The sequence below is a fragment of the Pseudopodoces humilis genome, chromosome 3 (genome assembly GCF_049639895.1).
Source record: "Pseudopodoces humilis isolate 2021_Gansu_Grassland_sample_001 chromosome 3, ASM4963989v1, whole genome shotgun sequence".
In the NCBI taxonomy this organism is placed as follows: domain Eukaryota; kingdom Metazoa; phylum Chordata; class Aves; order Passeriformes; family Paridae; genus Pseudopodoces; species Pseudopodoces humilis.
Genome location: NC_142202.1, coordinates 37,558,826 through 37,584,421, shown reverse-complemented (window position 1 = coordinate 37,584,421; position 25,596 = coordinate 37,558,826). Strand labels below are relative to the sequence as shown.

Genomic DNA, 25,596 nt, shown 5'->3' with positions numbered 1-25,596 from the left:
AAAGAATTTGTTGCAGCGAAGTTTACTTTGCATTCAAGGCCAGAGACTGCTTGATGGCAGCCATGTGTTTGACTCTCTTATAATGACTGCAAGAGGTGTGAGCAAAATTAAAATGTCAAAATGGGTGAAAAAAACCATGAATGTAGCACTCATCGCTATAACATTCGTGCAACCCCCACAATGGGCTGTTGAATGAATGTGTAGCATCAATGTGTCACAAGTTAGGCATGGCATACTTCTTGGTATGGAAAACACTCTAAAAGGAAAGTCACAGGTATCTGTGGAAGCAGAGATAGGAAAATTATCAGTGACAGCAACCTATAGCCAAACATCAAAAATCCTACGTTTCTCGTTTTTCCCCTCTCCCGTTTCCCTCAATAGACATCTGTCAAACTGCAATAGGATTTCTACTGGCCAGTTTGTGTCTTGGAAATTGACAAGAGGGGAGAATCACTTTGCCTGGAATCCTTGCTAAATTGCATGAAATCAGGATCTGTGCTGCATGTAAACTGTGTAAATCCAGCCAGCTTTTAAGTGAAAACCGATTTTGTAGTGTGTAAGTATCATTGATTTGTTAATCTGACAATTTTTTTAAACAAGCTGATGTGGATTAGCCAGTTCTGATTGTATGTCTCTTACAAGTCATTTGAGTGCTGGATAGCTTGGTGAGTAAAGCACTAAAAATTAACCTTTGAGGCCCCTACCTATAAATAAATTATTGATCCTTAAGAAAGAATCAGATAATCTCATTAGATATAGTTTTCTGTAGTGTGAGTCTAAATCCTGCCATACAGAATCATTTATCGTAATAGACAATCTTTTTCCTGAAGCAGACAGGAGCTAAGCTATAACAGAAAGCAAATCCTGCAGGAATTGGTATAGAAGAGCAGTGTGAAGAATTTCCAACCAATTTGATGCTTAAGGGATGTTTTGTTTCCCCTCCAAGTATTTCTAAGGGCTTTTAGCTTTTATGTATGCTTTTATAGCTGTATAGCCAATAATTCTCAGTCAGGGAAAAAGTGTCTCTGAAATGTCATGCATGATGGTATTCTGGAGCAAGACAGAAGTACAAGGAATGAATTTCTGATCCATGACATAACAGACACGAGTGGAAAATACATAGCAAGCGGTGTAACATTGAAAGGCAGAAGGGATATAGAGTTCAGTACTTAACATATAAATGACTGCTTAGAAGTACTTTACAGAAAAAAATAGTTAATGTGGTGTCAAAAGGTAAATGTACAAGTGATGAGACCTAGTGTTGTTATTTTTCACAACTGCAGCTCAGTGATCTGAAATGAAGCAAAGTCAAGTGAGCATTTTAATGGCATGAGGAAAAAAAAAAAAAAGCTGAACCTTATCATTAGTTTAAATAATTTTACTTTCCATTTTGTAAAAGAAAAGAAGAAATAGAGGACACTCATGTCTGAGCTCTCTTTCTCTGTTGCTGGGCAAAGAGGAGCTGTACATGCAGTAGGCAGAAGGGGTTCCTTAGGGGACACCAGTTCTTACTTGGTTTATCAACCTGATAAAATGTTAGTATCAAGTTCAGATACATTGCAGTCTCAAATTCTAGTGTCTGCATCAGCATTCATAGTGACAAACTCTGTCAGTTTAGAATCCCACTAGTATAAATTTTTTAAAAATTATATTTGTTTTGGCAATTGGAAATGATTGATGCAGAAATACCTGTTAGCAAAGGGAGGGGGAAACAAACACATGCACACCTCTGCAACCCTCTGCAGCTGGACTGTGTACCTGTGGGATGAGAAAAATAATATGCATGGTCTATATTGGGAAAGTAATTCAAATAACAGAAAAAATAGCATTGTATAGAGTGTCTGATTTAATGAAGATATATTGGACTTGTGATAACAGAAGTATTTTCAATTTAAAAGTTTAAAGACCAAATAATAATAAGGCATAGCATATCTCTGTGTAAGGTGGTAAAGATCAAGGATAGATTCTGTTGCTCTGGATTAACTCACAAGTTATTCGTGGTCATGTAAATAAAAACTGGGGGAGAATTCTGTAGCGTGGTGTGGCAGCTGTTCTGTACCAAATTGCTGGCGTAATCTCATGAAATTGCTTTCACTAATTCACTTCAGCGTAGCGATGAGTCTGATGGCATAATGCTGAGCTGTGGGGCTCTCTCCTGCCCTGCACATAGTACAGCATATCCATTTCCCACTGTGTTCCTGGTCCTCTGCAGACACTGAGCTTTAGGTAAATCGTGACTGCCTTGGAATTTTATCACTACAATGCAAGCACAGCCTCCTCTGACTCAATGAAAGTGCTTGTGGCCTGTCCACCTGGCAAAGGCTGTTTTTTCTTTTATGCACGAGGGAAAATGTTTAATCAGTTCTTCTATCAGCATGATGACTAACCAGAGCAGATTTTTTTTCAATATTTTTCTGAAACCTATGGGTTTTTAAAAATAGATATTCCTCCAACAGGTAGAAATCATTCGGTATTTCTTTACTTGTAATAGTGTACTAGTTTTATCCCTTGTGATTGAAGTGTTTATCCCTGCTGATTAAGAAAACCCACACTAGGCTGGACTTCAGATGTAGAGTAAAAAGCATCAGGAATTTTTTTGTTGTTGTTTTTCTCAATATTTTTTTTAAATGTGAAAGAAAGAGTGTTTCATTTATTTCATAGGCAAATATGAAGTTATGCACCAATAAAACGGATAGACCATCTCATTGACAGATTCAAAGAAAAGCATTCTTTACGAGAAAACACTGTATTGCTAATAAAGTGATCCCAACAGCCAAGTTTGTGCTGCTTAATTTGTTTCCTTGGAGTGATATTATAATTCTGACATACTGAAAAATCGCCTCACAGAGACTCATATTGCATTTGTTGCCGAGTGCCTCTTTGATATAACATTTGTTATTGTAGTGCTTGGGGTGTCTTCAGAGGAGTAATATTCTAAATGAACCTGGCTGTATCATCCCTTTAATGTGGAGTAGAATTTTGCATTAAATTTTCAGCTTATTTCAAATGTGTTTTGCCAGCTATTCATCATGAGTGATCTGTTCAAGTATAGGGCCACTATATCAATATAAAGTCAGAAAAATCCTTAACACTTTCTCTTTGGGGAATCTCTCAGGTCGTTTCAATTCGTTTCCGTTAGATGAACAGACAGTATGATCTCTTGTATTTATGTCTGCCTGTCAGGTTCTTTACAGTAGAAACACTAATCAATCAATCCTGTTTGTAATGCAGGATTAGCCTGCCTCACACAATGTTATTAGAATTAGACCTGCATAGTGACTTAATTACTTTTTCTTCTGTATTTAACTTTGGTTTTCATCCCACACCAGCTTTTGCACTCCCAGGAACACTCTGCTTCTTATGTTAGAGCAAATGTTGAAGAACATATGTATCATCTGACTAGATCTGCACAGACAAAAAATGAGAGCAGTATGTAGGCCCCCCTCAGTGGACTTCTGTATTCTGAGCTGCCAGTAAAATGTGAAAAGATTGCACTATGATGTCCTGTTAGACCTCAAGACTGGAAGGACAGTTTGTATTGAACACGGGCATTTTTCATAATTATGTTGCCTGCGGAGTTGCCACCTGCCCTAATTTGATCTGATTATGGTGAAATGCAAAACTGTCCTCATTTCATAAATGGAACTTTTTCACATTCCCACACAGTGGACAGCAAGATATGCACACATGTATTGCTGCTGCAAAGGAGAAAGAAAAATATTACAATTAGACATAAATTAAGATTTGAACTCCTTCACCAGAGTGCAGGTCACTTTTAGACAATTGTTTCACTCTTTAGAGTTCTGAAAATTATTTTCTGTCTTAAGATCTCCAGGAAAAGAGAAAATCATAGCCATTCATACAGATATGTCTGTACTATTCTGAGAGACATTATATATTCTGCGGCTTTTTAAAATTCTCTTTTGGTTGGATGGGCTTATTGTCCATGAACATTTATTTTTAGAGTAGCCTGGGCTTGCCTTGTAGTCTGAGTCATTTATGTAGCAATTTAAATATTTGTCTAAGCTCTCAGTGAAAAGCTCACGTTGAACTTTTACAAATGCTTCATAGATTAAAGGAATAGCGTTTTTTATATGCTGTTTATACAGAATGATGTCATATCCCGGGGAAAAAAAAAAGAAATGCAAAATTTGAAAGAAAAGCATTGCTGTTTCTGGGTCACTGGATATTGTTTGCCATTGTCCTTTCTCCAATAGTAATTTTGTGCATGCTTATGCATGTGTGAGTAAGAGAGTAAGACCTGCGTGTGTGCATCTTGGTTTTTCTGCAGATTTTTTTTTAGGTTGACTTATTGATTTTCTCTGTACTGTGAACAGAAAATAACCTTTAAAACTTGTGTTTTAATATCCTTAAACACTGGTTTTGGAATTAAAAAGGTGGAAAGCTGTGCTTGTTCTCTGGCACCTGGCCACATTTTTCTTGATGGAGCAGTGGCTTATTCTATATTATGTAGTCAGTGTAATAAACTCACTTGGTAAATACAAATGAGATGGAAATTTATTTCAATATGAAGCAGGTGTTTTGTCTATAACTTCCAAAATTATAGGAGAACATTGTCCTTAATTCAACCTTTAAAATGAAAAAGGATAAATATTTACTTTCCAAATGTCATTCTCAGCATTTGGGATTTATGGTATTGTTTACCATGACAAATATATTTCTGTTATTGAACCTGTAAAACATCTGTGTGAACTTTAGTTTAACTTCAGCTTAGAAATATTTTAGTATTTCTATCTTATACTTGCTTAGTTCTGTATTCAGAAATTGGCATCTTTTAAGGATTTTTCCTTCAGCAACTAGCCAATTAAATTCTTCTGTAGTTACTTTTGCCTTGTGTTGACTTTTATTCAGGAGTAGTTGGATTTTCCCTGAGAAGACAATCTCCTTTCTCATAAAGTCTCCACCACATGCTGAAAGCTCCTGACCTCTCACTTCCCTTCTCAAAGGCACTGATCATCATCAAAGGCCAATGCCAGCATGAAGGTGGGAATTTGAGAGAACAGAGTTTTCTTTAGAGATTTCAACTACTTTTTGAATAAAAGATGAGAAAACCTTTCATGAATTGAGCTGATAGAACTAAAAACCTAGCAAACTGAGAGTGAAGAGCTCCTTTCAGGCCAGATCCCTGCAATGAGATTTTCACTTCCACGGTTTATATGGTAGAAGGTGTGAGTCTTCCAAAAGAAGTTTGAAATAGCACTCTTATATCATAACCAAAAAAAAAAAAAAAAATCACCTGGTTATGGTAGGCACCCTTGACTTGTCCTCTTTGATGTAAAGAAACTATAGAAATTACTTCAATTAATTAAGAAGCATTTTAAAAAATGTTTTTTCTGTGAAATTTAATTTGGCAATGATCAAATCTTCCCACCTGCATGGGAAGAAGGGAGTCTCCTTTTTATGTTTGCTTTTGGAGCTTCTCTGTGTGAGCAGTACAGGTCATAGCTCGATTTCTCATTACAGATAGACAGCATGGAATTCGTTGTGTTGCATGATTTTTGTATTCACTGACTTTACTGAGAATTGTGTGGGTGAATTTACACCTATAATTTAAATTGGAATATTGAGCAAGCAGATGGTACAGACTATTCATCAAATATGTTTGCACTATTGTGTGGTTGCCCTGAAGTCTTAGTCTCTTGGGCAATACTGAATAATATTTCTTAGAAAATTTCCCCCCTCTGAAAGACTCTTTCAACAGTTTGTCACATAGCAGTGCAGAATATACAAAAAACTGCCAAAAATAACAAGCAGTGGCTTGCTGGCATTGCAGAACTCAATGCAATTCAGGGTTTGAATGCTGATGCGACTAAACATTACTTGTTCGAGTGTGGTTTAAGTGTTGTTTTAAATGTGCAAAAAGGAACCAAGGAAGTAGGTTCTAAACTGAAATGGCAGGTCAATATTCCTGCTGATATTTTTTGTGGCAAAGATTAAAAGAAAGATCAGAAAATGGCTAATGTGGTTCATTACTTCTAGTCATTTGGCTTTAAAGCATCATTAAAAAAGCAGTGAGTAACACATAGTGAAAGCCAGAGTTGTGTGCGACATGAGAAAGCCAGACCAGCAGAATTTGCTACAATCACTTTATGTGATCCTTTCCTAGCTCTGATGCAGTCTGTTTGCAGAATTCTTTCACTTCATGGGATTAAAAAAAAATGTGCTCTGTGTCTCTGGAGGGTTTTGAATTTAAGAGCAGACAAAGATGTAACCTATTCAGCTGGGCATCTAACATCTAACATCTCTAGTGACTGGTTAGAACAGGACAAGTATTGTGTCCTGACAATCAAGTTTTCATGAAACTTTATTGACCAATAGCTTCAGCAACCTTTTTGATAGCAAAATAATGTATAGGCCTTTTTACTGACTTCAGCTGTCAGAAGTCAATAAAGGAAAAAAAAGCAAATTAACATGATACTGTTTGATGAGATCATGAATGAAGAGAAAATGGTATATCAATTCTGATTTCTTTTAAGAAAATAGGTTTCTAGTTGCGGATTGACCTTTGAAAAAGTAGGAATTAAATATGTCCTTTACTGGCACACAGTCTTCTTAACAAAATATTACATTTTCTGTACATATTCAATTTGTTTGTTGGTACAGATACCTGTAAGCACCATTGGCTTAATTGTTGCTGTGATAGTTTGCTTGAGCTGAGGGGCCGCTCAACCATTTGTAGTTTTAGAGAGATTTATAAAGACTTGGAGGAAAGATCTTCACCATGTTGACCTCTGGGTACAGAAACCACATGCAAGCTTTGCTCGTCACCTTCTCTGGTTCAGCACTGCCCAAGGGCAGAGCCGAGATTTGCAGTCTAAATACATGCCTGCTGACTTTGAGAGGACAGAATTCAATACTTCTTGCTTTTGAAATAAGCTTTTTAATTTTTTTTTTCCCCACACCAATCTATAATATTGAAGCACTCTAATGTGTCTTGTTTTGGGAATATATTTGTATATCTACTCATCTAGATTATTGTACAGAAAAAAATCATCTGCAAATTTGTGATTATTAATGTGGCATGAGTGCAAGTAAAGAATCATGGGTAATTTTTTAGTTTAGTTTATTTGGTTTTGCTGGATAGGTAGTTTTTTACACCAATTGTAAGGTGGCCAATACAAGAAATTTGGGTACTAAAGGGTTGTCCCCAGTTTTCAAACATACGGCTGACTGATTTCGTGAGAAGGTTTCGAGTCTGACATGTGATTTTATGATTAATGGTGGTTAGTTATAATTGATGTTCCAGATGAAGCTGTCTGCCCCTGTGAATCCTCTGCATTTTCAGACTTGCAGATGTAAAGCATGGGACTTCAGATGACAAGTTATTCACAGGACTGTTTTATGACCTTTGTTTTTTTTAAAAAAATAAATCCTTTTATACAAAGGAAGAGGTATGTAAATATAAGTGTACGTGTACAAATTGATGAAGTTCTAAAGTTGTCAAATTAGGAAATTATGCGGGCAGCTAGAAAAAAAAATCTCAAAAATTTACTATTTACCAAACTATTGCTCATGAGTGTTGTAAAAAAAAATAGTGAAAATGGCTATAGTAACACCCTCTGTAGGATCTGTGAGAAAATACTTCAACATCTTTTCACAATGCACAAGCTGTATTCCAAATATAGCCTTATATGGTTGAATTCTATAAACTACCTATTTGATATTCTTCGTAATATCTTCTTTGCTTTTCAGTAAAATATTTATGCATTCCAGACACTCTCCTTAGTTTTGTCTTTGCTCGCATTCACATAACATCGAAAATGAGAGAAGTTCACCTGTAACATCTAAACATTTAATTAACACAAGCACAGTGAAGTCACTTTGTACTTTGAAATCACTGTCACTTCCCATAAGAATGGCCGCACCGTCACCAGCACAGGATTGCTTTTCACTGGGAGAGATGCAGACAGCAGAAATGTGGGGGAGCTTACAACAATATTCCAGTTAGTTGGACAATTTTGAGGAGACTCAGAAAGTAACAAATTAACGTGCGCTACTTATGGGACTTTAAACGCACTAAGTTTTGTGTGGAAGCCTAGTCTGACTCCAGCTGTCTTACTGCCCTGTTTCCACTCCCATTGTTGTTATACTCAGTGCAGGGCTGTGCTCCTCCTGCCACTGCTGCTCACTCAACAGGGATGTCTGTGCTGTGCTGAGTAACTTGTACTCACACCAGGAGTCCCAATCTCCATCCCACTGTAGCTGAGGTTGGCTGTGCTCTGGATGCACACCTGCTATAACAAGCACCTCTGAGCTGCAGGGTTCCCTAAGTCAGGAAAAAAAGAAGACAACATATCCATTAATTTTCTAAGCATGAAGTGGTTATTCTCAAGTACTTAAAACATTTTCCAATGGAAAGCTTGGTTTAGCAATTAGCACTGTGAAAAGATATCCTTTGAAGGACACTGATAGATATTCGTGCATGGTTATGTTCAGAGCCCACAAAAGGGATGTACTTTTCAGAATTAACAAGTGTTGATGCAGACATAAATTCTAAGAGAGAAATGGAAGTTGCACTGTGCTCATAATGTAAATGCTTTGCTTGTATGGAGCTAAATGTGAAGGGGAAATTTACATGCTCCAATGTTAAGCATGTGTAGAAATGATTGGAATTGCAGCTGTTGAGTGAAATTCAAATATTCTAACTTTAAAAGTCTAAAAGGTACTTGTGTAAATCTTGCCAAGTCACCTTAAACTCCTCACTTAATGGAAATAAGGGGATATTTTTTTTGTGCCTGTCCTGGATGGTGGGAATTATGCTGTGAAAGCATGTATTCCTTCTATCAACTATAAAGGAAGCATGCAAGGAATATATTAGACTCATATAGCCAACATTTTGATGCTTAAATGCATTGAAATGAATCTCACACAACGATACCATTTGGGGAAAGATGAAATTTAAAATGCAAAGCATGAAATAATGCTGCAAACATATGGTAGAAGCTGTAGCACACAGCCCTGCAGTGGAGATACGTACGCTTGTAACTGTGGTCAGGGAAAACATTTTGGGATTTTCTTTGATTCTCTGAGTGACTGAGCCAGGGCACCTCCATCCAGGTGCTGGTAGACAGGATCACAGGGACAGCCCCGCTCCGGGCATTGCGCACCTCCATGGTTTGGGGAGGGCAGGGCTCTGGGGAGCTGGACATCAACTTGGGTGCAGGTGGGTGAGGCAGGGCTGGCATGGGGTCCTGGCTGGGACACTGTAAGGGCACTGATACTCGTGTTACCCCTCAGTTGGCTCTATTTGTAGCAGCTGGCATATTTTGCTTCCATTTTGCCATTTTATGCAACATTAAAGGCTTGGTTTAATTTTTCCTTTGCTTTCTCTCTGAAGAACATAAGTCATACAGAGGGATAATTTTAAGAAAAAAAAGCCAAAAAAACAGAAGCTAATTTTGTCTGAGAAAAACTATATGAAGATTTGGGTAATTAAATTTGTAGTAGTTAGAATCATAGTTTAATTACAGGTGTAGTTGAAAATGTGTGTTCAGACCAATTCAGATCAGGGTATTTATGATGTTAGGAGACATCAAACCATCCTTCCTAAATCTTGCTTCTTTATTCTTCTATTGGAAATACATGTACATATATGAAAAGTTAAAAAATATGTTTGTGAAGATAATACCACAATTTAAATTGCAAGTTTACAGTTACAGATTTCTGTAATTTTAAATGGACCTTTCATTCATAAGTGCAGCATTTGGAGTTAAATTATAAAGCAATATTAAGTAATAACAAAATTATTCAAACAAGTAAACTGGTGTATGATGAAATGTGTTGAAGCAAATATAAAATGCTTAAATTTAATTTTAGTAATAAAACTTTAAATAGAGGCAAAGCAATTATTTCTTGTGGCTTTATAAAGCTTCTGGCCCTTTGAGCTGAGCATCATCCCTTCATTATTTTATGTCGTAGACTTAGGCTCATTCCTAAAACCTCGAATTAGTTTTATGTATCTGATTGCTCTAAGGTTAATGGAACTATGACAGAGTTAAAAGTGGTATTTGCATCAGTTTTATATTTCTTGTGTCTTGGTGGTTTTCTTCATGGTTAGGAAGAACCTGTAATAGTCACTGTAGCTGAGAACATACTAAACACATACATTTGAATATGTGCTGAAAGAGGCAACAAATAAGCAATTTAGCTGTCATTTTATCTGTCTGCAGGTGTCCTCAATCCTGAGTTTTGGCTTCTGATTAAAGCCAATTGTCCATGCTTTTGCATTGTTTCTTTTTAACAGTCTTATGTGTAATTATTATTGATTTTTTTTTTTAATATTCCTGTGGTTTGGTTTATGTCTGTGGAAATTTCATGAAGGCTTGTACTTTTCAAGTAATAATTGGGAGCAAGGAAGTGAAAAGTTTTGGCAATTCATTATAAGGGGCCATTCATTATAAGGGGTTCTATAGGACAGAGGGCATAAAAATTAATCCTCAAACTATTCTATATAAAATAGAAGAAATCTGTAAAGTGCAGTTTATTTATGTCATTATTATGTGCTAGTTTCACGTCAGAGACTTAGAAAATACAATTTTCTATAAATGTTTGGTGTGTACAGTTTGCCAGTGAACCCATCAGGTGCTGTGCTTAACTACTAATAATTTTCAAGTTTCCATGTGTGCTTTCATATACGTTAATATGTTGGTGGATATATGGAGGAGTTTGTGGGTGAGATAACAAATAGTTCTTAATGGTTTTGAGCAGAAGGTTTGTTTTTTTTAAGTCTCTTTATGTTTTATTTATGGAATGGTTATTTGTTAAACCCTTTGTCTCTAGTCACAGTGGAGGAGTTCAACATAATTTAAGACTTTTTCAAAACTCACAGGTATTTGAAAAAATAAATTACAGTGTGAGGGCATGTTTTACAAAGGTTGACTTACAGAAAAAAAAAATTAAAAGTAGAAATAAGAAACATCTGAAATATATCCAGAATATTAAAAAAAAAAAAAAAAAGAAGAAGAAAAGAAAAGAAAAGGAAGATTTCTTTTTTCCCTGAAATTATTGCTTCTCAAATGTGACAATCTGAGATGACTTACAGACAGCAGAACGTTAAGATGTGTCAGTATAATTCAATATTGTATGCATTTGCCATTTCTGAACTCATTGCTGAAAAGAATCATGCCAACAGTGACATAGTTTTTAAGCTCTCGCTCTTTGCTAGTAACATCAGGATCTGTTGTATAATCAGCTAAGCAAGATCCAAAAGATCTGAACTATGAAAAGATTGAAAACTAGGTTGGGCAGATCTCTGAAAAACAGACTGTACAAAATATTGCATTTGGAAGGGGATGCAGCAGTGGCTGACTAGTAACACTTAAACATGCGTGTTTTTCATAGAATCATAGAACAGTTTGAGTTGGAAGGGACATTTATAGGTCATCTTGTCCAGCCTTCATGCAATAAGCAGCAACACCTTCAACTAGGTCAAATTTCTCAGAGCCCTGGCCAACCTGACCTTGAATGGGGCAACTCATTCCAGTGTTTCACCACCCTCACCATAAGAACATTTCTTTCTTTATATCTAATCTAAATCAACCCTCCTGCAGTTTAAAACCATTACCCCTTGTCCTTTCCCCATAGGTCCTTCTAATTTGTTTGTCCTCATCTTTCTTATAAGCCCCCACCGAGTTCTGGAAGGCTGCAAGAATGTCTCCCCCGAGCCTTCTGTTTTCCAGGCTGAACAATCCCAATTCTCTCACCTCTCCTAATAGGGCAGGTGCTCCAGCCCTCTGATCTTGACCTTGCTCTGAACCCACTCCAACAGATCCACATCCTTCTGATGTTCTGGGGACCACAGAGCTGGATACAGCACTGCAGGTGGGGTCTCACCAGAGCAGGGCAGAGGGTCAGGATCCCCTCCCTCTCCCTGCTGCCCACACTGCTCTGGATGCAGCCCAGGACACGTTTGGTTTCTGGGCTGGAAGTGCTCCTTGCCAGCTCACGTCCAGCCTCTTAACCCCAGCGCACCCAAGTTGTCAGGCCTGCTCTTAATCCATTCATCCCCAGCTTGTATGGAAGAAAGAGTATGCATGTAAGGAGTTCTTAAAGAGGAGATTATGTCATTTTTGTGTGAGGGCAGAATAGGATGGATTTCTGGGGAAAAAATGGTACTCAGGAAGTGTATGAAGTGAATGATTTCAAGGAGGATGGAGAGAAAAAGTTCTTTCTAGGGAAGAAAAAGGAAACCTTCCAATTCTAAGGAGTTTAGTGAATAATAAATTGGAAAGGATAAGAAGGAAGAAAGAAATACTTGATTGAAGTAGAAGCTGTAAGGACTCCAAAAAGCAGAATGCAGTTTAGCTGGTGTTCTAAAGCTAACATCTGTCAAAGATTAACAGGCAGCATTACATGAAATCATAATTATCCTCTACACTTAGAAATTCCTATGGCACTATGCAATCAATGCAGATATTTTCAGGGAAAATCATGTGCAGGAAAATATATTGCTAATTATGTAAAAACTTGAGGCTAAGAGAGAGGAACCATGTTTTATACAATAAGTTTTGATTTGAAACACAGCAGATAACAGTTCTGGACTACAACTCAGGGCTCAGGTCAAAGCGGCTAGTGACACATAGTTGGATGGAGATGTAAATCCCAGTGAGACTACGAGAAAGTGCTGTGTAGCAATGATTCTGGGGTAGGAGTAATGAGGACAATTAAGTGCATTGAGAAAGAATAAACAGCGCAGAGGAAATGAGAAAAAATTAAAAGTGATACACAGGTTGTGGTTCTAGAAGTTGAGGAGAATAAAATCTGATTAAGAAATAATCACTTAGCGCTAAAACACACATTCAAATACGTGTGCATGTATGTTTACCCTTGTGCATGAGGAAGAGGTGGGTGAAAAGAAGCCTCTAAGAATATCATAGGTTTCATTAAATGAGAAGAAATACTAAAATCTAGTAAGAGACAATTCATTAGTAGGCAATTCCTACTATATGCTTAAACCTGGGCCAACTTCAAACCTTGTCTTACTTTTGTAAGTGTTTGCTGATGAAGTTAGGTAGATGGTGCATTCTTCACCTACTCCCCCTCGGAATGAAAATAAAACATTTACCAGTAAGAAGGCTGACTTGAGTAAAATTTAAATCAGCTCCCTAAGAGGAAAAAATTTTGTGAATACAAGACTTGTACTAATGTAATTGTGTCTATTTTGTGCCTTTTTAGTTATGTTGCTTTCAAGTGTAGTCTTTTCCTTCTGCATCCCTAAGACAGCTACACCAATAGAAAGTGTGAGTGTAGGCCATGTCTCATTGGCCTTGAGTAAAGCCATGGTGCTGGCGGAGACTTTCTGATAGTTATGTCCAAATTCATTTGTATTCTTTTAATGGCAGTCATTAAGAATAAAAGGTAACTATTTGTAGTAGCATCAACAGAAAACCAGGTTGGAAAGACCATGGTTCCTCCCATTTTCTGAGAGGAACTGCTGCTCTTAATTAATTTTAAGAAATTTTCTCTGTTCACAAAGAGATGCTTCAATTTATGGTAAAAAGAGTAAAGCCCAGATAGCTTTCACAGTCTGCACTTTCATCCCTTGTCAGGAATTAGTCAAGTAGTGTACAGAAGTCATTCACAAAAGTAGTGTACAGCAGTCTTGGATTTCATCACCAGGAGGGTATCCACAGTTTGAATAGGTCACTAAAGTGCACGGCAGCTAGCAAGACATATTCTTTCTTACTGGCTGGTACAGATGTGAAAGTTTGTAGTGACTGAAAATTAATCTCATTACAAAATTCTGGTAAATCACTCCTCTGCCTGTATTCTTGGTTTGTGAGTTACCACCAGTGGGTAACAGCCGTATATATGTGAAATGGGTTATATTTGTAACAGCCAAAATTAAAGCGATCTGTGGGGCCTATTAAATCCTTCAGGGAATCAGGAAAAGCATGTATTATTCTTAGAAATGAGTCCAAACCTGTTGTATGAACCAGGATTCAGCTTTGGGCAGCTCCAACGTTTTGATGTGAGATCCTCTTTTAACAGGCTTTTTGGCTTATACTAAGGGTTGGCAGTATCTGGCAGACAATACTGCCCTTTTCATCTTGCTTTTGTTTGTAGTCCTTTGGGGAAAGGGCTAAAATATTCGGAATATAACCTTTCTAAGTGTTCTTGGTAGCATGCTCAGAAATGTGGAAGGATTATAGATAGATGGTTTTCAGCATTCTGGTGCCTGCAGAGCCTTGGCTAATCTTTCTAATCTTCTTTATCTAAGGTAATCTGTATATTCTATCATCTCTGCATCTATGTGTCTTATGCTGAAACTGCACTGATGGGAAGCTCTAAAACACTTATTTTTGTTTCTTTCCAACAGCTGGCTGTCCAGATTCCTTGATTAAAGAACTTCATCACTTCAGGATTCTGGGAGAAGAACAGGTGAGTTAGCATCCCAAAGGCAGCGTCTTAATGTCATGAAAGATAGACGCTAATGAGACAGTTTCATCTCTCTCCAGGGAAACAGAGTGTATCTCATGACCCCCAAAGACCTGAAATGTGAGAAAAAAACCATGCAGGAGTTATATGTGAGAGCTGGGGTTTTTTCATTCTATCCGTCAGCCTTGACAGGTTATTAATTGGTACATCTGCTACCTGCCACAGTTTTTAGGCTTTTGACTACAGCAGTAAACAGACTCCCTAAAGCAGCAGACAGACAAACATTCTGACTACGGGATTGGTACTTACATCTGCTCATGATATTATCCATCCCTTTGTGTGTCCTTTTTTCTCTTTTAAAAGAGCATTTCTCATAATTATAGCTGTGCTTTGCACTCCGAATACTATTTCTGCAGAAGGACCTTACTTAGGAAAGCATAAATGAAGTATGCTTTACAACACCCACAAGAAGACCAGTTATTATTTTGTCAATAATGAAATTAACATGCAGAGGTACTGAGAAATGGCCTTAAATTTTGAGAGACAAGTTGAATTTTCAAACCCTCAGTGTTTCTGGAATTCAAGCTGTCTTTTTCTCTGAAGTATTCCTCCTAAGGTAGTGGTTACAAAGCCTGCCTGCACGACACAGAGCTGCAGGTGCTAGGGACCAAGGGGCTGAAAGCCCAGCATTAGTGTCTTGTACATGACAATATCCACATCTTTTAATGAATCTGGCACCAAGGGACTTGCACAAGGTTGCATGAGGGCTGTGAGAGAGGTAGGAGCAAATCCTGAGATTTTAATTCAAAGTCTCGTTTCATCATTTTAGATCAGATTGTATCGTTAAGAACACCCTGTTGCTTCTCCTTTCCCTGTCACTCTCCTTTTTTTTATTACAATTATGGCTGCTGTTACAATTTCTAGACTTCTAATTTTTCTCCACCAGCCCCCCACTTCAGTTATTATAGAGAGTCACAAGTCATGTTTCTGAGGGACTCAGCTTTTCCTTAGCAAGAGATACTGGAAGCAGGAATCTGGTGAGACTGAGGATTTAGAAGAGGAAATGGAAGAAGTTATGACCAGGACTGATGGGGTCAAGAGACTGATTAGAGCTACCTGACAAATGGAGGGCAGAGTGAGATGAAGCTTGGCTAGAATGGTGAGATGGGGTTGATTCATGGGAGGGGTTGGGAGTAGAAACCAGAATGATAAGGGTCTGACAAGGAGCATGGGCCTAGGGCTGGAAGGGAATGACCAAACACAGAAGCTTGCTGAAGAGACTGGTAAATAAAGGAAAATCTGCACTTAAGCTGCGTAAAGAGGTGAAACTAATCAGTCTAGGAAGAGTGGGACAAAAGGAGAAATTTGAAGGAAAAGGAATAGCTAAACCAAAAGGCTGCAAGTATGAGAGAGAGGACTGAATGAGACAGACTTCACAGCTCCCCTGGAAAAGCCCTAGAATGGAGCTGTGGACCTCAGCCTGACTAATGATCACAGACAGAGCAGTATTTAACTGATGGACTTTAATCAAATAGTGAACATTGTCATGAGGCTTGAGTTATTCCATTAGCCCATACAAGTATAAGAATTGTTGCAAATATATTCTGTCCCTACAAAAGCATTGTTGTCATAAGTCTACTGAGGACCACAGTAGCTTTTGTTTGAAGTTAGCTCACACTTTGGTATTCAGGAAATATATTGGTGCAAAATCAAGACAAAAAAAAAATTAAATACCTCTGAATGAAGAAAGTTAGACAAAATCCTTATTCATGGGACTATCTATTTAGTTCATACATTTATTGAGTTAGATATTTGCTTTCTAAAAATATCTAAAATGTTTCTTTTTCTGTTATGATGCCTACTAGATAGAAAAAATTCATAATTAATTATAACACTGTTTTATTCAGACTCTTTACAATTTCAGTATTATAAACCATCATATATTTTCTTCCAGTCCAAGCAATAGCCAAAGAAAAATAGGGACATGTTCCTGCTTCATATCCAATCTTGATTTATTTTTAAAGTGCTTATGTATTTAAGGCCAGATTATAAAAGCAGAATGGACTATTGTGATAATCTGTTCTGATCTACTTTAGAATACACATTACATGACTTTTTTGGATTAATTCTTGTTTAAACTGCAGTATATTGCCCAGAAAAGCGTCTATTCTTTGTTTACAAATCACTTGCAGACTTTAGATCCTATTATACCTCTCAATAGTGAAAGACAAAGTATTTCTAGTCTCTTTCCTTTCCGCCACTCCACCTGCACCATCATGTTTCCTGTGTTGGCTATCTCCCATTCCTCAGAGTTCAAGCAAAAAAACCCTGGTGTCCCACTTTTGTTCACTGAGCATTTGTACTCTATAAATAAAAATACAAATAAACTGATCATATAAATGGTCATATAAATGTAAATACTTACCATATGTAAGTACATAACATAAAATAACATTTGTTGATGTTGTTAGGAAAGAAAGGTTTTGAGTGGCTTTCAGGATCAAACCTCTTGAAAACACATGTCTGCCTGTCTGTCTGAAATATCTTTATATAAATATAAGCAGTAATGAAAACCTAATGCTGAGAAATAGAAGTTTGAAGACTTGATGATTAATATTTTCTTGAAGGGGCGGTATAATAATAAGACTCTTGCTTAAATAATCAAACTCCTTAGTAGTCTTCTGGACATGTAAAGTTTCCATCTCTTCTATTCTGTTGGGAACATACATTATGGGAAATTTATTCTAGCTGGAAAGTCTATCTTTTAAGGTTTAGCCACTGCCAATAAGATAGTTTTTAAAGAGGGTATCAGTTTTGGACTTTATGGAAAGGCACAGTCATAGTCTGCATGGTGAAATAGAAGAGAACAAGCTTCCCTGATCCATGATATGCATTGTGGATACCTAACTTACCACATAAAACCAGCTTCCAGGGCAATTGGCTGAAAATGCAACAAAAGTACACTCAGCAGCAGATTGCTGCCCTACATGATACTCTTTGAGATGCTGTCAGAGAGTCTGACCCAGGAAGAGTCTCCAGAAGCAGCTTTTTTTGGTTTCTTTTGGACCCCCTTGTCACAGACTCTCCCAGTCCACAAAGGTCTTTACAAGACAAAGAGAGTGTTCTGCACATGGAGTCCCACCTAGGAAGTATAAAGCCTGAAGCTTTTAAATGGCCCAGAGCTCTGCTGAGCTTTCTCTTGCAATTTGCTCTCACTTTTCTTAACCCATTTCCCCTAGCTTAATGGGCACAGCCCAATCTGCTGGCTAGGTCCTCCATTTCTTAAGTATCTGAGCTACAGTCAAGATTGGATTGAAAGATTTATTAAATGGGGAACTATTGAAAAATAGCCCAATGTAAGAAAGTCTCCTGCAGTAGCCATATGCCCTGTCAGGCTGGGTGTTTCTACAAGTGGTGATAGTGCAAGCTGCTTACAAATATATGCTAAAAATGCACCAAATATGGGCTGTGTTCAAATCCAGTGGCAGGCAGGTAATTCTACAAGCCAATGCCAGAGACAGCAGAGAAAACATGCCAAGCATAAATACCACAATATACCAGCAGAGCAAGATGACTCGCAGTGAACTGTTATGGAGTCTCCCTAATGACTCTGTGAGAAACTTCCCTCTTGTCCCCAAAGTGATAAAAAAATCTTGTTTAATTGTTTAAATGGAATATTGTGATTCATGAATAAAATAGCTGCTACATCTGAAGGCTGGAAGGGGAAACAACTAACATGAGAGCAAGCAATCTGCTGCTATACCTGAGTGCCCCCAACAGGTCACAGCACAGATGAAGCAGATGACTTGCTGGTGGCAGCAAAGGAAGCTGTGAAGTAATGTATAGCTGTGCTTCCCTGTTACATCATCTGCTCTGCCAACTTTGCAGAATGTATTGGCCAGTTCCTTGATATTTTGACAGGGGAACGATCAATTTTAACAGATCTCTCCCATCAGCTGCTACTGAAATTCATATCATTGCTCACTTTTTTTTAGAGCTGTTGTGAGCGTTTATATCCCTGGAATCTGAACAAGCCTGAGTGGGGACAGTTTTGTTTTGGCGGGGGGTGGAGTGTTTGTGGAATTTTGGTATGTTTTTTGGGGGCTTGGGGTATTTTTCCGACATTTCCTTGTCAATTAAGGAAAACCTATGCCAAGGAATACCCTAGAATACCATATTTTGAAAATCTGCAGATGCACATCCCCATGATCTTCAAAGGGGGTGTGGGCTTGTGCTAGTTTTCACAGTGAGCTGTAACTTTAGGAGATACAGAAATCAAGTATGAAATGAACACATCGTGGTTAGACAACATTTAACATTAGTTGAGGTTTGGAAGGATTTTGTATACAGTGTGTGGGTGTGACAAGGTTGTTTTTTTTTTTTATTGCAATACTTGCTAGAGGAATTTTTTTTTCAAATGCATGCTACTGAGTATTCATGTAAAGTCAGTCTTACAGTAAATGATACATATTTACCCATTCAGGCAAAAGTAATGTCATATGACAATTCTAATTAATCAGCTGAATTTAGTACAGGAAACTGTCAAATATGATCAACAAAGTGCTTCTGAAGTATTTCTGGGTTAAGATTCTTTGATAACTACGCTTGGAAAAAATATAAGCTATATCTCAGTAATTCCAATCAGTTAAAGAACAAAATAAATTTTCATTGGATGATTTCTCCAGTTCATAATTACTAAGCTAAAGCTATTTTGTTATTATTCCAAAACCTTTATCGTTACAAGTGTAGTTACTTACACCTCTGCTGCTTCCCACCCAGTCCCCTGGCTTCAGCTGCTATCCACTGTGATACCTACAGACATGTCTCATTTTTCCATAATAGCTCTTTTCTCTCCACCTCATTTGGCTTTGTCACCACAGTCCCATCACTTGCCCTCTAAGACTGACCTACTGCATTTAACTCTTGATCCTCTTTACACCACCTTTTTTAATAGCTGCAACTTCAAAACAAACTTTATAGTCTTACAACTTCATATGACTAGTGGCATGCCTCTCTTTCCTATGCTATACCTTTTCCTATGCTATACCTCTTTCTCTTTCTCTGTGCTATACCTGCCTGGAATGTCTCCTAACCACCTTCTGCCCTCACTCAGAGGTAATTTGGATTCATATGAATTCCTCAGTTTTGTCGCTTCTGGATTATCATAACATTAGCCTTTTATGTTCTTGTCATAAGCAGGATATCTCTACATTCTTACACTTCTTGAACTTATTGTAGAGTAGGCAAGTAAAAGTCATTTATTTTTGGTTCAACAGCTGAAATAAAGAATGAACGGAAAGAAAGTAGAAGGTGCTTAGTCAAAACTAATTTAAAGGATTTTTTTTTTCTGTCAAAACCAAAAAAAAAGTGTCATTTTATATAGAATTCAAATTTCTCTTCCACCCAGCTTTTATTTAATTCAGAGGGAAGGTTTGAACCCCAGTGTTCAGGATCTCAGGTGCACGTGGAAGTTAGGATTTCTTCCATCCTTTGGATATCTTTGATCTTTCAGGGAATAGACATGCGTTCACTCTTATGACCTGAGAACTGGGAGCCATTATCTGCTGCACCAAAACTCAGTTCCACAGTTTGCAACAGCATCAGCTGAACAGACTTCTTTGCATCAATTACAGCCTTGATGGATGTTACTTGTAGCGGGAAGAGGAATGTGCATTTGAGCTTCACAAGGGTCAGAAGAAACTGAATATTTATCTCTAGCATTCAGTCTATTCAGACTGATCCCCCAAATACCTGCTGGAAGATCACAGACTTCCAGTAGTTTGTAAATACAGTGCTAACCTGTAAGTGTACAGTGCTCAGTCTCCTTTTTTTCTTCGTATCATATTGCCCCTCATATATTCGGTATATTCGGTTTGACTTCCAATACAACCTGCTCCAGTATCCTTGGTTCTGTGTTTTCCATTTACATATTCATCACCTTGTGCTTGATTTCATATCATTCTGCTAACTGCAATCTTTCTTTTTTCTCCCTGTTTCTACTCCACTTTAATTTTGTCTGAATTGTGGTGCACTGGTCCAGTTAGAGGTTTCTTACCTAAATATTTTCTTCAAAAATGCCTTACCCAATTTCCATAACTCTCCAGTCAGGCAAATTCCAGCCCTCTATAGGTGGTTGTCTTTCTTGTCTCCTTGGGTGTTCCTGTGGTAACAAGGAACTGATGCTCTGAACTTGCTCTTCCAATCTGACCAGGGGCAGAGAAACCCAAAAACTCAAGAAAAATAAATTAGGGCTGCTCCATGGAGAGCCATGTCAGTCCATCACTTTTTAACCTGTATTTTAGATGACACATTTTTAAGTATTTTTACTAGTCCAAGGAGTACTGGTTTCATACTGTAAGTTGCCTAATTACATTATGGAACTGATTCTTGAGTTTTTGTATGTGCATAATATATATAAATAAAGTGCTTAGTCTACATTATGGACCAATAGCCTCCACAATCTAATTTTGAAACACACAGATGGTTATTTGATTTATAGGAGCAGTAAAAACAATCTGACTCCAGAAAGTAGATTTGCTTTCCTCTGAGACTCTTACATGCAGTTAAAGAAACAAGTAATTTAATTATGTTTCAGAGATTTGGGCTTTACATCTACTGTTATACTTTTGTCCAAAGTTGTCTGCAAGGCTGCTACTGAGCAGATGCTTTTAGATGTGGGGGAGGAAAAAAAAGGAAAATAAAGAAAACAACACTCAAAGTGCAAAAGCAAAATTAAAATGGCTCAAGGTATATGTGCTGTGGCAGGGGGATTGGAATAAATGACCTTTAAGACTCCTTCCAACCCAAACCATTCTATAAGTCTACGATATTAAATCATAATTTGTAAATTAATTGACATGGCCAGGAATCACTGTGTTTATGAAGTGTGTTGTGCAGGAGTTTTGTGCATCCAGGAGCATTTCAGTTTTGTTTTGGTATCTGAATCTCAATGTAACTGAAATGACTGCAGTCTGGAGTCAACGTGTTATTCCTGTGTCAGCCCAGAGATTTCATTTATATTACCCTTGATTTACAGCATCAAATGATTGAATTTCCACTGCTTGAAAACCCAATATCATTCTAAGAGTCAAAGGAAATCATCCCAACCTGGATAGCAGAGAGCAAGGAATAAATGGTTACAATTATCCAGCCTCCGTATCTATGTCATACTGTAATTTATAATCTAAAGGCCCTGACAAGTCTTTAAACAAAGGTTACACAAAAGAACTTCATTCTGTGGTTGAAATACCATAATAAGTATTATAAGTACAGCTTTTTCTACTCCAAATTGTATTCCCTGAAAAGTATAGATTTGGGTTGACTGGGACAATTCACAATTTGAGGGGAAGGTTCATAAAGGGATGAAGTTTTCAGAGAACAAACAGAATGCTTTACAGCTACCTTGTTCATATACCTTTAGCTATCTTAGCACCAATGTTTTAAAGCAAATTGTATTTATGAATCTTTGGGGGTTTTTTTCCCAAATAGGCATTGAAATATATAGTTCTGTGGGAATCCAGCAACTATTTACCAACCTGTATTTCTGAGGACCTTATTACAGAAGCACACAGATGCCTGACTTGCTTTGCCTGGAAGCTGCTTTCTAGCAGCAGTAGATGGCTGGTGATTTCTGTGTAATTTTGTGCCACTCATTACCATAGTATTTGACGTCCTCATGACTATTAATGGATTTTTCCTCTTAACATTACATTGAAATCAGCAAGTATCATTCTTCCTCTTTACAAACGGGGAACTGATGAGAAGCATAGATTAAATGACTTACATGAAAACCACAGGAAGGCTGTGCTGCTGCCAGGAATGAAATCAGGTGCCATGAATGCCAGTTCCATCAAGTTTCCCATACATTATACTTTGTGAGAGGCTTTTCCTAAAAATAATTGGAGTTACTTTCCTCCTTGTAGCATGCAGAACAGTTTTACACATGATGAGTGCATCTCTAAATAGGAGGCACACTGATAAAAATTGAGTAATCTATACTGTGAAATACTTTGAATGGACAGAAGAGCTAGATACATCTTTGAATGACAGGTCCTTATGTGTTAGATATGTAGCGTTAGTTTTCTCAGCTTCAACCATAGCACTTCCATAGGACAACTGATCTTACCTATCTTAGACATCATATCTAACTCAGGCTAAATGCCCTCGTTGGGATTCTTCTCATTCACTTGGGGCCTTGTTTAGGCTAGCTGTTTAATTTTAGATGAGCTAAAATTCTGGGAGTGCTTCACAATCTAAGCTATTTAGATACCTAAACCTTGGTTTTAAAAACAGCTTAGAACAGGTGAGTTAGGATCAGAATTATTTGAACTAAAGCAGCTATTGTAAGAGTCACCTAATTTCAGATACCATTATCTAGTGAGTTGTCTAATCTCTCATTATTTTTAAATAAACAGGGCACTTGAGGGCTCAGTTCTTACTCAGATGTACAAATGTAAGGAGTAAAGATGGATTGCATCCCATCTCTCCTGTTAATTATAAAAGAAGTCTACACAACCCGTGCAGCTATAGGCATCATCACTGTGAAAATTCAAACTAAATTAAATGAATTCTCTGTTAGGTCTCCAGTTAAGAGGCGAAGAAAACCGGTGGGTGTTGTGTGCTGTAATATCCTTAAATATCTCATCCAGACATGTGATCAAAAGCACATCATGGGCTCCAAAGACATTTAAGTGCTCTTGAAAATTTGCTTGCTTAGTGCATGTTGGTTACATGAGTCCACTATGATATGTATAGCTGTGGTGTATAGGAAAAAAATGTCTCAAATAGATATGGTCTGTCACTGGATGCAAATGGCTAATTAATAATTCACGATAAGTGTTTTGGTCCTTTAAGATTTTATAAATGCTACCTTAATATAAAGTGAGTCATTTTGTTTCAGGCCACTGAATAAAGAGCGTAAGTCCACATATGTTTTGTAGATTGTGTTATGGCAGCAAACATGCATATCTTCTGCTACTTTTGTGTTTCAGTTGGTTGCTGGGTTTTAACTGAGCAGGACACAAGGAAAAAGAAATCGGAAAATGGCATAAATGTGTCTGGACTTTGAAGGTAGAAAACAGGCTGGTAACAAGATATAAAGATATGCAAATGAATTTAACAGGATCTTTCCTGGATCATTTTTTTGGCTGTTACACTGTGAAAATCACTGGTGAGGGTGCCATACTGACTTGGCATGAGTCCTGTGCAGAGCCAGTATAAATTGTCAAATTTGTTGGACAGAAAATTATGTTCCTGTCTACCTTGCCAGTAGGTAAACTGGACATTTACATTCTATATCTTTCCCTAACAAGATAAATTTAAAAAAAAGAAAAAAATAAAAGAAAAAAGAAAAATATTAAATCAGAGGAATCTCTTCATGCCCTTTTAGGCTAAGTTAATGGCTGGAAAGTATATTCTTTTTTTCCGGCTAAGAATTTTTTGTGTAAATGCTGACAGAATCTCAGCTACAATGTCACTGGTGTTTGCCTTCATAATGAGAAGCTGTTAACAATCCCACATGCAGCACAAAGTTCCCTCTTAGCAGCGTAAGACAATCACCATCCTCACCTTCAGGTGCAGTCTGTGCCCTGAAGAAAAATTAAGGCTACTGGAGAGTTTTGAAGCTATGGTTAGCTATATTTCTATAAAGGTCAGCCAAACGATTCAGAGTATTCAACACGTATTTAGTGGAAGGATCACAAACTTTGCTGAAAATTAGGAGTGTCCAACATTAAATATTTATGTCATTATTCTGGGTTCAAGCATAAAAACACAGGAAAACACCAGTTGACTTCCTGAGGCACTGCATTCAAGGAGACTTTGCAGACATGTCTTGCACATTTCTCAAAACACTATTAATTTCTAAATACAAGATTCTTAAGTCAGAATTTCTGGCTGTCATTCATACACTGAAAGATATTTTGAAGTATTTTTCTCCTTTTAGATTTTGCTTATCTTTTCAGAGGATTTTTGGATTTTTCATTAATTAATAAAGTTGGATACTTTAAGTTCGGTAGATTTTTTTTCTGTAATGCTAACTTTTTTGTCTATATGTTATAGTATTTTAAGAAGCTAGTTTAACAAGACATGTGACAGCATTTGCAGAAAAATCTTCTGAAATGTACACTGAAGACATGTAGTAGAACCTTCTTTGTAATTTTATTTATTTATTTATTTGTTTGTTTATTTATTTGTGTGTTTGCTGATGGTATGGAGTGTTGTCCTAAAGATTACATTTTCCTTGAAAGATTTCTTTAGACAGGGGCTTGGGTTGGAAAAAGAATTTTTTGTTTGTTATTCTCCCAAAAAAGGGAACAGGATTTTCATGAGCCATTATGGGATAAAATCTTATGAAGCACTAAATACTGTTGTGAGTGCTGTAACATAAAGCTCTGTTTTGTTTCTTTAGCACACCATAAAGTCTGCTCACAAAGAAAATTCATATCTACTCCCTTCCTCTTTGGCCTTTTGGATTTGCCTGTTTTCTTTGGGGCTGTTAGACCAAATGCTTTCATTTATTTCCCTCCACAATAGATCAGATTTATAGGTGAATCTGAAGCCTGGTTTACAGTGGTTATACAGCCACTGGTGTGGAACTGCACCAACACAGAACCCTAGAGTGGGTGTGATTTACACGTACACAGCAAGATTTGTACTAGCTCAGCTTGTCTTTGGCTGAAAGCAGGGTAAATTAGACATGGGAAAGTTATTGCAGTGACATCAGTCATTTTAGAGTAGACATTTTTTTCAGCGAGCATACACTGAGCATGTTACTTAATATCTCTGTGTGTCAGTGTCTCCATCATTAAAATTAAGGTGTTTCCATGACCTTTTAGGCTATCAGGATGGAATTAGATGAAAAGTGAAAAAAACTTAAGAAAATTTCCTGAGAGCCACAGGAAAAAACTACACCTAGCATTGAAATTAATCCATATAAGAGACCTATTCTGCTGATCAGTTTAATGATAAGTTTGCTTTTAAAATAGAGTTGCCTGGGCAATTTTTTACAGCCCTTGAGGTCTAAAACATTACACTACTTGTAGCTATAGATCCCTGAAGGGGGGTTTTTGTGTTCTCTTTGATCTGTACACAACATTTATCATTTCCCTGTTGGACTATTTTTATGATGTTTACAATAATTTCTTATAGTAATATAAATGTACTTGATGTTACTTACAGAAACAGTCTGCTGTTTTCTTG

The 25,596-nt window shown here is 37.3% G+C and overlaps 1 protein-coding gene across 2 annotated transcripts in view; it reads left to right on the top strand.

Moving 5' to 3' along the window:
* PRKN (parkin RBR E3 ubiquitin protein ligase) overlaps positions 1-25,596 on the top strand; it is a 693,701-nt gene that overhangs the window by 558,544 nt on the left and 109,561 nt on the right. For both annotated transcript variants that reach the window (XM_088052826.1, XM_088052827.1), the window contains exon 8: positions 14,339-14,400. In XM_088052826.1, the coding sequence (XP_087908952.1) occupies positions 14,339-14,400 (62 nt within the window). The remainder of the gene's footprint in view (positions 1-14,338; positions 14,401-25,596) is intronic.